A 15,906-nucleotide genomic window follows, 5' to 3' on the forward strand; every position below is an offset into this window, starting at 1 on the left:
CTACACAAAAAGTGTCTTAGAAAATTTAAATCAATATATTTTTTTCTGTGAATGAGTAAGATGATTTTCACATAATTTTGAAGCAAAAACTCTAGACTTCAAGATCAGTTCTCAAAAGTCTTGTGATCAAATGTTCTGTATGTGTTTTATGGCCTTATTTCAGTGACTTTAAAATTTTAGTTTTTCACAAAGCACGCATAAACGTTTTCTCAAAAACACAATCACGTACATACATGCTGCTCACATATTATTGTAGCTCAGTTTGTGCTGATTACGGTGTTATTAAAATGTTTGTAAGCAACTGAAAAAAGCACAAATGTCAGGGCATGTCAAAACTTTTCCAGGCCCCAAAACACCCTCGGACCCCAGAGGGTTAAGTCCGCTCCAGTCATTCCAGAGCCAGTTGAGTCCACTCCAGTCATTCCAGTGCCAGTTCGGGCCACTCAAGTCTTCCCAGAGTCTGTTGCAGTCATCCCAGAAGCGACCAATAATGCACCTTTGAGGCCTTTAAAGCATAAGAATAGGAGGGCACATGTTGTGCAGTCAAACTCTCTTCTTTCAGAGGTCCCAAGCAAACTGGTTCAGGAGGGCCTGAGTCCAGAGGTCCCAGATTCATTGGCCCAGGAGGGCCTCTAGTCAGGTGACCCCGAGTTCAGTGGTCCCAGAGGACCCTATTCTGGTGGTCCCTCGTCCAGTGGTCCCGGAGGACCAGAGTCGAGAGATGGCTCTAGCCCCTGACCAGGGTCGAGAGAAGGCTCTAGCCCCTGACCAGATTCATGAGAAAGCTTCTGTTTCCGAGTCAAGACCAAAGAGGGCTCCAGTTTCCAAGTTTAGCCCAGAGAGGGCTTCTGTCCCCGAGTTAAGCCCAGAGAGAATATCTATTCCAGAGCACAATCCAGTGCAGGCTCCAGCCCCTAATCAAAGTCCAGTGTAGGCTCCAGCCCCCAAGCTCAGTCTAGGGTACTCTTACCGCTCTCACCTCAGCACTCAGCCAGGATCCTGCAGTTCATGAATCCATTCCAGAGTCTGCTCCATCCCAGTCCTGTCCAGAGTTTGCTCCAGTCCAGTCCAGAGTCTGTTCCCGAGCCCGTCCCAGAGTCTGCTCCAGCCCAGGAGCCCAGTCCCAAGTCTGTTCTAGAGTCTCTCCCAGCTTCTGCTCCAGAGCCTGTTTCAGAGTCCGCTCTGGTACCAGTCCAGGAGTCCGTTCCTGAGGACCTGGAGGGCTTTTCAGATTCAGCCCCTGATCCTGTTCTGGCAGTCCCAGAGGGCATTTCAGATTTAGCCTTTGTGTCAGTTCCTGTAGCCTCGTAGGGCATTTCAGATTTAGCCCCTGTGCCACTTCCTGCAGCCCTGGAGAGCATTTCAGATTTAGCCCGTGCCAGTTCCTGTAGCTTTAGAGGGCGTTTCAGATTCAGCTCCTGAGACAGTGCCTACAGCCTCGGTGGGCATGCCTAAATTCTCCCAAAACACCAGGCCCTGTCCCAAGTCCCCACCAGTTAAGGGGACCTATATATCTAAAAGGGCTTTTAGAAAGATTCCCATCCCTCCCATCCCGCCCTCTGTGTTACTTGGGTCTAGTGTGTTTCAAGAGCGGGTACCTCCCTGGTCAGCCCAAAACAACTTCCTTGGACTCTTTCCTACTCTACTTTCCTACAAGACTTATCAGTCTTGTCTTGGTTTAATGTCTCTTTGTTTGTCTTGTGCCTGAGCACATGGTTGTGTCTTTGTTTGTGTTGCCATGTGCTCCCCTTGTCCTGCCTCCTTGTTTTCATATACCATGCCCCCTTGTTTAGTCCTTGTTTGTCTGATTGTGTTCATCTGACCCTCGTGTGCTCTGCTCCCTTATATTGTGCTCATTTTCCCTCTTGTCTTTGTTGGTTCATTTTGTGTGCTTTTTTGTGCTTGCTCCTAGCTAGTATCATTGATCTTGTTAGAGTTTGCTTTTCAGTGTATTTCATCCATTTCATTCATCTATTTTTGTTTTGTTTTTTTCTTTTTTGTTTATTCCAGTTAATTATTTCTAGTGTTTAGTTTTCCCTCCCTAAATCGTTTCTTGCAAGTCTTTACTTTTGATTTGTGTTATCTCTTGTTGTCTTGTCTTTGTGTGTGTTTGTCGTGTTGGTTCCTGCCCTGTTTCCTGAGTCCTCCCTGGTCGCTGCTTCTTCTGGCCTGACAGACATTCTGTTGCAAGAGTTACTACCCCAGTGCCAAGCCTGTGGTTCCTTGGGCTTCTACCTAGTATCCTTTGCCACGGAGTCTGGAGTTTCTTCATCCTCTGCCAGCCGGTTTCCCCTGTCGTGTGCCCTGGCCTATTGTGTGGACTGTCTGCCTGCCTCATCCTTTTGTGTTCCCAGTTCTGTTAATAAACGTTGTTCCCCTGTTCACTCTGCATCTGGATCCTCCCTTGCCAAACCCTGACAGACCAGATGAAACTTCTAAATTATCTACGCTAACAGAGTGTGTTAAAAATGTAAAAAATTGGATGACCAATAATTTTCTCCTATTAAATTCAAATAAGACAGACATATTACGTATTGGACCAAAAACAGAACACAGAATTTCTTAGATTACACTTTGCAGCGAGACGGGTGTACTGTTATTTCCTCTACAGTCAACCATTTGGGATTTATATTAGACAGCAACTTGTCTTTTGAAAATCATATTTCACATGTTACAAAAACAGCATTCTTCCATCTTAGAAACATTGCCAAGCTACGGAACATGTTACCTGTTTCTAATGCAGAAAAGATAGTTCATGCATTCATGACCTCTAGACTGGACTATTGTAATGCACTGCTAGGTGGTTGTCCTGTGTCTTCAATAAACAAGCTACAGGTAGTCCAAAATACAGCTGTTAGAGTTCTTACCAGATTAAGAAAATATGATCATATTACCCCAATTTTACAGACTCTACACTGGCTACCTGTTAAGTTCAGTGTCAGTTACAAAATATTACTACCTACTTTTAAGACCCTTAATGGTTTAGCTCCTGCGTAACTAACTACTCTTCTATCATGCTACAATTCATCATGCTCAATAAGGTCACGAAACTCTGTACTTTTGGTGGTACCTAGGATGTCAAAGTCCACTAAAAGAGGTAGAGCTTTTTCACATTTGGCTCCCAAACCCTGGAATAGCCTTCCTGATAATGATCAGGGTTCAGACACACTCTCTGTTTAAATCTAGATTGAAGATTAAATCTTTTTAGCCAAGCATTCTTATAATGCATCTTATTTTTTGCTTGAACAGCAGCTACGCTAACTTTTCTCTATTTGCTTCTCCGTTTCTGCCACGGGATTGGCATCCTGAGGTAACTAGGAAGTGCAGAAGCTTCAGCCTGAATCCAACCCTTATGAAGATCTGAGATGACCAAACACCTGGGAAGAGATTATGTCAACCCCTCAGATGATGCCAACCCTGATCCAACATACAAAACTACCAAACATATAATCATTGCGGTTGATAGTTTTTACCATCCGTTTGAATACATGTCATTAACTAACTGCATGATTTTACTGTTGATTTCTGCCATATGGACATCACCTTGACAATCACCATAATCATAAGATAAGCTATTCTTAAATATAATTGTTACGTTCCCCTTCCCCAGTCTAGGGTTGGGAGTGGGTGTAACAGGTTAACTTAAGCTTCTCTATAAACTAAAAGAAATAAACGGAAAATAAAGCATGAAGGAATCACTCCAGTCCTCTGCCCCAGAAATGCCAGACAACCACTTGGTTTAAAGCAAATGTAAACAATTTAAATAAGCATCCAGCACCATCACACTGAACACTGGGGCCCCCCCAAGGATTTGTGCTGAGCCCCCTCCTCTTCACTCTGCTGACCCACGACTGCACACCGTCACACAACTCCAACCTCTTCATTAAGTTTGCGGATGACACGACTGTAGTGGGTCTCATTAGCAACAGAGATGAGACAAACTATAGGAGCGCCCACCCACCCAACACACAGCTTCTTTAGTCTGCTGCCATCAGGGAGGAGACTGCGAAGTCTCCAGGCCAGGACCAGCAGACTGAAGGACAGCTTCATCCATCAGGCTGTCAGGAAGCTGAACTCCCTCCCGACCTTGTCCCCTTGTCCCCCCCTCCCCTCTCCTCTTTTGCCCCACGCACCACTGAACTCTGACAGACTCTCCCACTCCCCCCTCCCTAATACACACACACGGTCACTTTAATCAGTCTAAATAAGCTCTTTGCACTACTAATCATATCTGCACTGTTGTTACTTCACTGGTTTGCACTATCTGCCATGTGCCTTGTGCTGCTTTTATAAAAAAATTTTTTTACATTTTACCTCATTTGTATTTTATATTTAATCCATATATCTGTATTTATGTTCTACTGTTAATGTTATCTGTGTGCACCAAGGGTCTGAGTAACGCAATTTCAATTCTCTGTGTTTATGTGTTGTACATGTGGAAGAATGGACAATAAAGCAGACTTGACTTGACTAGTGGAAGCAATGAATGTCTTCAGGAGAAGGCCTGGCCAAAACAACAAACAAAACAGCAGCTAACTTACAGGAGGAGTACTAAATAATCTATCCAGGTAAAAGAAAAGTAATCAACAACAGAAACTTTCCTCAACTCCCTCGCTAACCAAAAACAGGAATGAACAGGGAGTACAAAACAAAAATGGCACCCTCTCCCTACAGCTTCCAATTTAACAAAGCAAATGAACAACAATTACAATACCTTTTTAATACCTTGAAGAACTAAGTTAGAGTAGTCACACTACCTGCACAGTAGCAGCACAACACTGCTGGACAACAGGAATACACTATAACAATCAAAAGTGTTTTCATGAAGAAATGTCCCAAGTTTGCACCACACTCAGCAAACTTCTCAAACACCAACAAGTCTGGAGCAGGGGAGAAGTTGAACCTCTCCCGCTCTTTTGTAGATTTTGCGTCTCTGCAGCACATTCTCTGACGAGCACCACCTGTGGGCAATTTGCTACTGCCAAGCAAGCAGATAAAGAGAAAGAGAGCGAGCACCTACAGCACATACACAGGATAACATAACCACACCCAAAGGGGCGGGAAAAACACTTAAAAATAAATAATATAATACATATATACTAGGGATGTAACAATAATGTAGAAACTTTCATTTTCTGTGAAGAGGCTTTGCAACGATTTGAATTGCAAAAAAGCGCTATGCAAATAAACGTGAATTGAATTGAATTGAATAAGTTATCAAAACCAAGTTGACAAAAAAAATTTAAATAACTATTTGACAAAAAAAATAGTGAGAACAAAATGCGCTGTTATAAAGGTTAAAATGACTGGAAATTAAATGCAAACATTATCTTTCAATGGGGAGTTCTTTTCTGGCATTGCTTCTTCGCAATATTAATTCATTAAGTTTTTTTTTCTTAATTTATTTGTAGTTACATAGCATGATTAATAACGTGCTCTTTGATTATCCACAAAAAAACACTTGAATTTTGAAAGGACCCAAGCGGTTTTAAAATGTATAACAGTACTGTAGAATAAACCCAGTAGGAAGTGTAAGTTATATATTTTTGTGCCCACTTATTACATATTAGAACCCACCTTAGTGTTTCCAGTTTACAGCTCTTATCTGTTAGCACATCAGAAAGCATTTTCACACCTGTATCATGCGGCATGTTGTGTGTCAAATCAAGCTCAATTAAGTGAGCTGGGTTTGACCTCAAAGCTGAGGCCAAAGAAGCACAGCCGTTTTCACCGATTCTGCAATTGAAAAGTCTACAACCACAAGAAAGAAAAGAAAAATCACAAATGAAATATGTTTGTTGTTTCTTCTACACAGTAATTTGATTTATTGTAGAGCAAATGGGAACTTCATTTCAGTTTTCTCTTTCTAAATGATTCGTCTGAGAAAAAGGAAAGAGTTATCTCAAAGTCTTCTAGAGGTCTCAAAAATGTCTCAAAACAGCCAAAAGTCTATTTCAGCATATCTTGGGATAAACTGTGTAAAACCCCATGGACGGGTAGCCAGTCGAAGACCAAAGTATCTGAGCTATCTTATTGTATATCTCTAAACTGTATTTCTAAATAATCCCATTTGTGTTTATTTTTTATGTTTGTAATTTGGCAGTTAACAATAGCAATTTGCATTTTTGTGCTACTGTACGTCTTTTTAACATTACATACCAAGGAATCACAGTCTACGTCCTACCTCAGAGTCTCTAGTTTACACTGAGAATTCCCCAGTCCGGCAGCAAGTTGTTTTACTCCTGAATCCTGAAGATTGTTGGAAGTCAAATCCAGTTCTCTCAGACATGAGAGGCTTGAACTAAGAACAGAGGCCAGGCCTGAACAGCCTTTATCTGTCACATTACAACACCTCAAACTAAAAGGAAATACAAAAGCAGGTTAGGTTAGTACTGTGTTCTTGGAATATGCTGACTAAGCATTCACATCAATGTTTGCATACTTGGGTAGAGTATGTTCCTGGCATAACCAGTGAGATACCTACATGACTGATCGGGATGTTTTGATGACTGGCAGCAATCTCAACAGTCCCTCATTTGAGGTCATGCTCGGATGAATGAGCTTTGACAAGTCAAACACATCCAGTTCTTCAGCAGATGTCAGCAGTATGTAAGCCAAAGCAGAAAAGCGTGAAGGAGACAGCGTTTCACCACTAAAACCATGTGAATTTATGAAGTCCTGCACTTCCTCAACCAAAGAATCATCTTTCAGCTCACTTAGGCAATGGAAAAGACTTATTGCCTTCTCTGCTGAAGGGTGGTCCCTGATTTTTTCCTTGATGTATTCAATTGTTTTCATGCTGCTTTGAGTATCGCTTAACACCTCAGTCAGGAGTCCCTGAAGAAGAGCCTGGTTGGACTCAAGGGACAGTCCCAACAAGAAGCGAAGGAAAAGGTCCAAATGTCCATTGTCGCTTGCTAAAGCATTATCCACAGCACACTTCAGAAATGCATGCATTGGGGTTTTTTTTAAAGTACTTATGATTTTAGCATTTGTCGTCTGACTGAGGACATTTCTTTTATAGTTGACAAACATAAGAAATGCATACAATGCAGCCAGAAACTCCTGTATACTTGCATGTATGAAACTGAAGACCCTCTCCTGAAGCAGACCTGACTCTTCTCTGAAGATTTGGGTACAAACTCCTGAATACACCGATGCAACATCGAGTTCAATGCCACATTCTCTCAAATCTTCTTCATAGAACAATAAATTACCCATTTCAAGCTGTTGGAATGCCAGCTTTCCAAGCAACAATGTGGTCTGGTTATCCCACTTCAAACCGGCTTCGGAATTATCATCGTATTTGTGACTCCCATGCTTGATCTGGAACATCAGGAAGTGTGTGTACATTTGCGTGAGGGTCTTGGGAATTTCACCACTCTCCGAATCACGAAACATTCTTTCGAGAACTGTAGCTGATATCCAACAGAACACTGGGATGTGGCACATGATGTGAAGGACCTTTGAAGACTTCAATTGTGAGATTATCCTGGAGGACAAGTCTGGATCACTTATTTTGTTCTTGAAGTATTCTTCCTTGTGGGAGTCATTGAAACCTCGTACCTCGGTCACACGGTCAATGAGGTCAGGCGGTATTTGACCTGCTGCAGCTGGTCGTGAGGTTATCCAGACTAAAGCAGAAGGAAGCAAGTTCTTGCAGATGAGGTTTGTCAGTAGGACACCGACTGAGACGGATTCTGTCGCACTGGAGCAGCTCCTGTGGTTTTGGAAATCCAGAGGAAACCGACATTCATCAAGTCCATCCAAGATAAAGACTACCTTGTATTTATCTGAGTGTAACACTTCTGGATTTGTTTTTAGATTGAAGAAGCACTCAAGAATGTGTATCAGACTCATTTTCTTTTCTTTAATTCCATTCATTTCACGAAAAGGGAGTGGAAATATCATGCAGACGTCCTGGTTGGCTCTTTCCTCAACCCAGTCCAGTGTGAACTTTTGCACAGACACTGTTTTCCCGATGCCAGCGATTCCTTTGGTTAGCACAGTTCGGATTTGTTTAGCAGATTTGGGAGAAGCTTTAAAGATATCATTAGCCTTGATTGGTGTGTCCCATGTGGCTGGATGTTTAGATGCTGTCTCGATCTGCCTGATTTCGTGTTCACTGGTGTGCTCACTGCTTCCACTATCAGTGATATAGAGCTCCGTATAAATGTTGTTAAGCAGAGAGGGGCCGCTGTGCTCTTCATTCCCCTCAAATATACACTGACACCTGTTCCTCAGCATCCTCTTATACTGATATGTCCCAATCAGATCATCTGTGAAGTTTGACATAGTTAGAATAAAAAATAAATGGATCTTGCTAAATATAAAAATTAATATGACACTATTGAAATTAATACCATTTAGAACGTTTGATCTTGATTCCTTCTGCTGAATTCTGAAAGACAAAATACATATGTAAAGCAAACTATGCATTTAATGTTTAATTTAAAGTTGCAATATTAGGTTTTGTTGATAATGTTATGCCCGGTTCAGACTACACGATTTTAGCCCGATTTTGCCACGATTTGTTTGACGTAGGGTGTCATGGCGATTCGTAAATGACAATGGGCGACGGGACGCAAGATTCCATCGTTTCAGCTCGTGTAGAGTGTCATTGTGGACGGCAACCGATCCCGCGTCTGCGATGCTTCACGACAGAAAGACTAGCATGTTTAATTTTTTTTCTGTCGTCCATTACGAGTTCTGTCACATTGGTGACGTTGACCAATAGCAGCACAGAAGCGCTTTCATACACAGGTTTCAAACATGGCGAAACGAAAGAGAGATGATGGTGCTGCTAGGTGGAATTACGAGATGGAGGAAAGGTTCGTGGAGCTGTGGCAACAGTACTCCTGCCTGTATGATGTGTCATCAAGGGACTACCACGACAGAACAAAGTAAGAAAAATGCTGGCGAACTATAGCGGAAGCGCTTCAGCAACGTTTACACACTTGTTTTGGGAAGTCAGTCGCTAGTTCCGCCTTCTCGATGGCATCACGCACGTCGTTAAAGACGGCACGTAATGAATGGTCGGGAAGCAACGTGTAGTCTGACATGTTTCTTGTCCACGACACGACAAGATTTTAGGAGTCAAAATCGTGTAATCTGACACAGTGACGTGACTATCGTGACGACAAAAATATTGTGTAGTCTGAACCCGGCATTAAACTAATTTTTGTTAAAGGTAAAGTGTGTGTTATTTTCATGTGCACAGTGAACAAGCAGTAGAAAGAAAGAAAAATAAAGAATTTACGAGTAAGGCAGACACTCCTTTCTGAAGGCAAATTTCAATATGTAAATGCATTAAAAGCAAACTTTTATGCATATAATTGTTTTACAACTTGCCAACATACTTCAGTTCTGTATGGAGTGATTCTCTGCTGAAGTCGACAGGATAATCCATCGACTGCTTAAGCTCAACCAACCTGAAATAAAGAAATATTCCAAAAGAAGTGAGTTTTTATAGCATACTTGTTTGAGGCAGAATTGGTATGTTTATAAGAGGTCTGTGAGCTCACTTGTGTTCAGGGGTTTCTTCCTGAAGGGATAACGGGGAAAACATAGATGGATTCCCCAGAGACACATGACTTGGTCCTGGTAAAGCAGTATTATTTGGCTTGTTCAAGCTATAAATAAATATATACATTCATATGTTTCTGTCAAAGCACATTATGTTGTGGGCTGAATAAAGTGCATATGCAATCATGATAAAAAAATAAAAATAAAATAAACCCCCAAACCTTATTCTTGCTTTTGGGAAATGCAAAAGTACCTTAAGCCTAAGTACACTGTAGAAACCAGTGGAACAAGCCATTGGTCTCTACCGTCAGCTTAGGCTCAAGATGGTTTTGAAAAATGCTGTAAGCATACAGTAAGCGGCACTTGAAAAAATGCAGAAATAACCAGGTTACCCCAATACACAAACCAGGGCTGTGCAATTTTCCATTTATTTTTTTTAAATTGGTGGCAAAATTGTAGGAACTCATTCAAACATTTTTTTTGTATGATCTGCTTACACCCCACTACTGAGTGTTGGGTTTATAAGTGGATTTTCATGTTTATTTTATTTATTTATAAATTTTTTTCAATAATACATATTTTTATGAATCAAGTTATACAGATACGAAATCACCAACTTGTTAACTTGTTTTTTTTTTTTTTTTAGGAGAGTGGGCTGGTTTCTGTCTGCTTTTGTTGTGTTGAAAAGACTTGCAGTTTAAACATTCCTCAGAATGTCTTCTTTGGTGTTCCACAGAATAAAAAAATTAAAAAACATTCTACGGGTTTGGGACGACATGACAAAAATAATTTTAAAACATTATTCGTATTTGTTGATAATGTTAAATAAACTTTATTGTTCGACATCTTTTCATGAAACTAATTAATTTCTGTGCATCTCGAGCAATTTGTCTTATAGATGTGTACATGTTAGGCCAACAGGTTTCTTGTGATGTGGAGCTGTGGCAACAGTACTCCTGCCTGTATGATGTGTCATCAAGGGACTACCACGACAGAACAAAGTAAGAAAAATGCTGGCGAACTATAGCGGAAGCGCTTCAGCAACGTTTACACACTTGTTTTGGGAAGTCAGTCGCTAGTTCCGCCTTCTCGATGGCATCACGCACGTCGTTAAAGACGGCACGTAATGAATGGTCGGGAAGCAACGTGTAGTCTGACATGTTTCTTGTCCACGACACGACAAGATTTTAGGAGTCAAAATCGTGTAATCTGACACAGTGACGTGACTATCGTGACGACAAAAATATTGTGTAGTCTGAACCCGGCATTAAACTAATTTTTGTTAAAGGTAAAGTGTGTGTTATTTTCATGTGCACAGTGAACAAGCAGTAGAAAGAAAGAAAAATAAAGAATTTACGAGTAAGGCAGACACTCCTTTCTGAAGGCAAATTTCAATATGTAAATGCATTAAAAGCAAACTTTTATGCATATAATTGTTTTACAACTTGCCAACATACTTCAGTTCTGTATGGAGTGATTCTCTGCTGAAGTCGACAGGATAATCCATCGACTGCTTAAGCTCAACCAACCTGAAATAAAGAAATATTCCAAAAGAAGTGAGTTTTTATAGCATACTTGTTTGAGGCAGAATTGGTATGTTTATAAGAGGTCTGTGAGCTCACTTGTGTTCAGGGGTTTCTTCCTGAAGGGATAACGGGGAAAACATAGATGGATTCCCCAGAGACACATGACTTGGTCCTGGTAAAGCAGTATTATTTGGCTTGTTCAAGCTATAAATAAATATATACATTCATATGTTTCTGTCAAAGCACATTATGTTGTGGGCTGAATAAAGTGCATATGCAATCATGATAAAAAAATAAAAATAAAATAAACCCCCAAACCTTATTCTTGCTTTTGGGAAATGCAAAAGTACCTTAAGCCTAAGTACACTGTAGAAACCAGTGGAACAAGCCATTGGTCTCTACCGTCAGCTTAGGCTCAAGATGGTTTTGAAAAATGCTGTAAGCATACAGTAAGCGGCACTTGAAAAAATGCAGAAATAACCAGGTTACCCCAATACACAAACCAGGGCTGTGCAATTTTCCATTTATTTTTTTTAAATTGGTGGCAAAATTGTAGGAACTCATTCAAACATTTTTTTTGTATGATCTGCTTACACCCCACTACTGAGTGTTGGGTTTATAAGTGGATTTTCATGTTTATTTTATTTATTTATAAATTTTTTTCAATAATACATATTTTTATGAATCAAGTTATACAGATACGAAATCACCAACTTGTTAACTTGTTTTTTTTTTTTTTTTAGGAGAGTGGGCTGGTTTCTGTCTGCTTTTGTTGTGTTGAAAAGACTTGCAGTTTAAACATTCCTCAGAATGTCTTCTTTGGTGTTCCACAGAATAAAAAAATTAAAAAACATTCTACGGGTTTGGGACGACATGACAAAAATAATTTTAAAACATTATTCGTATTTGTTGATAATGTTAAATAAACTTTATTGTTCGACATCTTTTCATGAAACTAATTAATTTCTGTGCATCTCGAGCAATTTGTCTTATAGATGTGTACATGTTAGGCCAACAGGTTTCTTGTGATGCAAAACTCTTCCACAACACAATTTGCTGAGCGAGTGAGCTAGACACATTTGTCTAAAGACTAAAACGAATATATAAATGCATCAAAAACTGGTATATCCTTGATGTTAACAGAAACAGACTGTTGCTAGCATACTTCAGTTCTGTAGGGATTGCTTCTCTGCTGTAGTTGAAAGGATTACGCATTGACTGCTCACTTTTCATTGACAAACCGCTGGGCAGAGAGGAGTCAGAGTCCTCACGATTAATCAACCTAAAATGAAGAAATTTTTTAATGGGGATAAGATTTCATTGTCTGTGGCAATATCCACCTGTTTATCAGCCCTATGATCTCACCTGTGTTTCTCTTTCAGGGTTAACTGAGGACACATGGACTCATTCCCCATGTAACCCTGTCCCAGTGAAGCAGATTCATCTGGCTTCTTCAGGCTTTAAAATAATAATCATTAAAAAAATCTAATAGAAAGCTAGCATAATGTATTTTATATATATGTTGAATCGATTCGAGTGCAAATACAATCAAACGAATAAACAGGAAACATACAAACCTTAAATCAGCCAGTTCAATAGCAAGGCCTCTGTCCACACTCATTTTAGTATTTGAATGACTAGTTAGTGAACCAAACATTCTTCAGCCTGCAACAATAGATATACACTGATGTAAACAAAATGATCAGTGACATGAAGTCTTCAAGAACTGATTGTTTTAACGTGACAGATTCTAAGAGGCTCCATTCAGCAAATGGGTCATTACTTCAAATTAAATTGAACTTTAAAACTTTTGTAAAATGGCACATTGCCTTGTAAATGCATTCAAATCTTACTTTTTTTTAGAACTTAAAAAATATATATATTGTAGAGGTCAAACTCAAGGACCCCCCCCCCGGAAAAATCATACAAATTGCAATCAAAATTATTTAACCCCTTTGACTTGCAAGACATTCTATTACTGTTTCAACCAAGGCATCAGTAAATACAATGTTTAATAATACACATTTGAATGACATAAAGTTGTTAAAAAAATAAATGGGGAAAAAAAGCAAATTGGCTCTCAACATTCATGTACAAAAGTATTCAACCCCCAATTTGTAGAGGGTTTTGTACTCCTTACAACCTCCAGTAAATGTTGCTTACAAGCTTCTGTCGCCTTTCTACTGGAATCTTGGCACATAGCTCATATGCAAACGTTTCCAGATCACTGATACTCTTTGATTTTCACATTGACTCTTTTTCTCCACTCGAGGATATTGAATGACTGAACCAAGCCTCACTGTCTTTAGAGAGATATTCTATGGGATGGTTGTCCTGCAAAGTCCAATGATCATTATGCGTCAGTCTGTGCATGGAAGGCATCACAATCTTTGCCTGATAACAGCTATGTCAATGTATGCGTAACAGCTCAAGCTTAAGTTTTGTTATAGACTTTTCAAAGGCTTTTCAATTGTGTTTTAACACAATTTTGTGCCCTACCATAGACATCAGTGACTTGCACTATTGAATAGAGGTTGAATAATTATGACATAGATGTATTACAAAAAAAAGTCATAATTTAAACTCCAAAATTTTACATTTTGACATTATCACTTTTAATATGCCACTGAATGAACTGCGGAGAATGAAATCTGGATCTTCAGAAAAGCTTACGTTCTCTGGTCTCTGGAGGGTTGAATAATTTCACATAACATAACTACAGTACATGACTACAGTATGTTACATAAATTGTGTAAATGGTTCACATTAAAAAATAAATCATATTTTATTACTTACCTCACAATATAGATTTCTGCTCTCTTATGAAAATAAAAACATTTTAGCTCCAGGTAGGTTAACATTTCTATGCTTTCCTACTGTTTGTGAGTATTATTTTTCATTTCCCTTTCTTTTATAAAATGGAATGCAGCTCGGCCACATTATGCAACATGAAGCGTAAAGAACAACAGGTTCTTTTAAAGGAACAGCACACAATGAAAGCAACGCTGTGACGAGTGGGGGCGGGGCCGAGAGCTGTGGGAACGGAGCGAGGCCGGTGGAGTAATTGATAATGAGCGACACCTGCACCACTCACCGGTCTCGAGTCTCACGGAGGAGCTCCGGAAGGATAAAAGGAGGAGTGACGACAGTGAAAGACGAGAGCGGACCAGGCTGGGCTGTGTGCGGCAGTCGTCCGCTAGGGGCTGCCGCTTTACTTTAATTTTGTGTTTGTTTATTTTATTAAAGTTTTGTTTAAATGTTCGCCGGTTCCCGTCTCCTTCTTCCCGACCTACGAACTATGTTACAAACGCGTTCTCACTGACATTGATGCTTGGTCAGGACCCTTGGGCGTCACTTTTTAATTACCTCACTTTCTTTTTAACTCAAACCCTTTAGCATTCTTCTTCCTTCTTCTTTTTCTTCTTCTTCTTCTTCTTTTTGACGATCAGGGTGCTACTCCATTGCTTTCAATACACAGACACATGATGATGATGGTGATGATGTATGTGTGTGTAATAAAAAAAAAATACTACAACATGGCTTCCATCAATAATAATAACTCTATAACTATTAGAATATTTTCACTTCTTAATTATAATTGTCCAATGGCAATAATGATGGTAGAGAATTGAAATAATTTGTCCACATAATAATAACAACTTGTATTAATATTTTATTGTCGTATTTTTCTCATTTGTAGCTAAGTCTCATTGGATAGAAGCGTCTGCTAAATGAATATGTATTCATTTCAGGGGTCATATGATGCGATTTCAATTTTTCCTTTCTCTTTGGAGTGTTACAAGCTCTTGGTGCATAAAGAAGATCTGTAAAGTTGCAAAGACTAAAGTCTCAAATCCAAAGATATATTCTTTATAAAAGTTAAGAGTCAACCACACCTACCTAAAACTGCTCGTTCTAACACGCCCCCACATGTCTACATCACTATGTGGGAAGATTTGCATAACGCCGCCCAAATGTTCACGCAAAGAAAGAAGGCGTAACTTTTATTCTCGCTGTAGTATTGTTGCTGCCGCCACCATGCCGTGAAGATGCTGTGTGTTTCGTTGTGAAAGTGCATTTTATGGAGGACTGTTTCCTGATCCTGGGAGAGTAGACTACAATGCCGGCTGTTCTGACTCACAGACTGTAAGTACGTTTTTTATATTTACAGAAAAAGTGGCTGATCTTACTGTAAAATAAATAAATAAATTCAATAAAACAAACAAACAAATTGTTTGTATTTATTATGTATATAAAAATACACACACATGTATATATTTCAGAAAAATTGTTTATATATTAAATAGATGTATTTATAATATAAATGTTATGGATATAAACATAAACATGTAAATATGATCAAAATATATACTGTATGTGTGTGTATTTATATATATACATAATAAATATACACAGAACACACATATAATGCAAACATAAACTTTTATTTTGTATGCGATTAATCATTTGACAGCACTAAATTAAATATAAAGAGGCAATTAATTAAATTACGAATACATTCAAAAATTTGTCATACAATTTTCACAGTTTGTCATTGCTTATTGTTTTTAGTCTCCTAAGTAGTAGCTGAAGGCATGAAGAAAATTATTAAAATCAGCGTATTATTGAGGAAAATTTGCATTTGTGAATACACTTTTCTGCCAATAAAATAATGACATTTCCTATATAATCTATATTATTTCACAATGAGGAAAAGTATAGCACACGATGTTAAGGCGATTCTGAATCCGTTTTTGAAGCGAAGAATGTAGATAGATCAAACCAAAATTATTTTATAAGCGCAACAAAAAGGAAAAAGTTGGGAAACCACGACATGAAGGCGGTCATACGTCAC

The 15,906-nt window shown here is 39.2% G+C and overlaps 1 protein-coding gene and 1 long non-coding RNA gene across 2 annotated transcripts in view; both read right to left on the bottom strand.

Moving 5' to 3' along the window:
* The window catches only part of LOC107570019 (NACHT, LRR and PYD domains-containing protein 12-like), a 15,301-nt gene extending 5,604 nt beyond the window's left edge, over positions 1 to 9,697 (bottom strand). The window contains exons 1-6 of the mRNA XM_016256214.1: positions 9,525 to 9,697; positions 9,360 to 9,431; positions 8,364 to 8,401; positions 6,485 to 8,279; positions 6,185 to 6,358; positions 5,578 to 5,751 (exon numbers count right to left, since the gene is read on the bottom strand). Coding sequence (XP_016111700.1) covers positions 5,578 to 5,751; positions 6,185 to 6,358; positions 6,485 to 8,279; positions 8,364 to 8,401; positions 9,360 to 9,431; positions 9,525 to 9,652 — 2,381 coding nt within the window. The 5' untranslated portion in view covers positions 9,653 to 9,697. The remainder of the gene's footprint in view (positions 1 to 5,577; positions 5,752 to 6,184; positions 6,359 to 6,484; positions 8,280 to 8,363; positions 8,402 to 9,359; positions 9,432 to 9,524) is intronic.
* Positions 9,698 to 11,805: 2,108 nt separating this feature from the next.
* LOC107570027 (uncharacterized) lies at positions 11,806 to 13,917 on the bottom strand. The gene is made up of 5 exons (XR_001606977.1): positions 13,848 to 13,917; positions 12,629 to 12,716; positions 12,417 to 12,509; positions 12,217 to 12,333; positions 11,806 to 11,906 (listed from the first exon to the last, which is right to left on the bottom strand). It is a non-coding gene; the product is annotated as an uncharacterized lncRNA (long non-coding RNA).
* Between the last annotated feature and the right edge of the window lie 1,989 nt (positions 13,918 to 15,906).

The sequence above is a fragment of the Sinocyclocheilus grahami genome, unplaced genomic scaffold (genome assembly GCF_001515645.1).
Source record: "Sinocyclocheilus grahami isolate Dianchi unplaced genomic scaffold, SAMN03320097.WGS_v1.1 scaffold1405.1, whole genome shotgun sequence".
Lineage (NCBI taxonomy): Eukaryota > Metazoa > Chordata > Actinopteri > Cypriniformes > Cyprinidae > Sinocyclocheilus > Sinocyclocheilus grahami.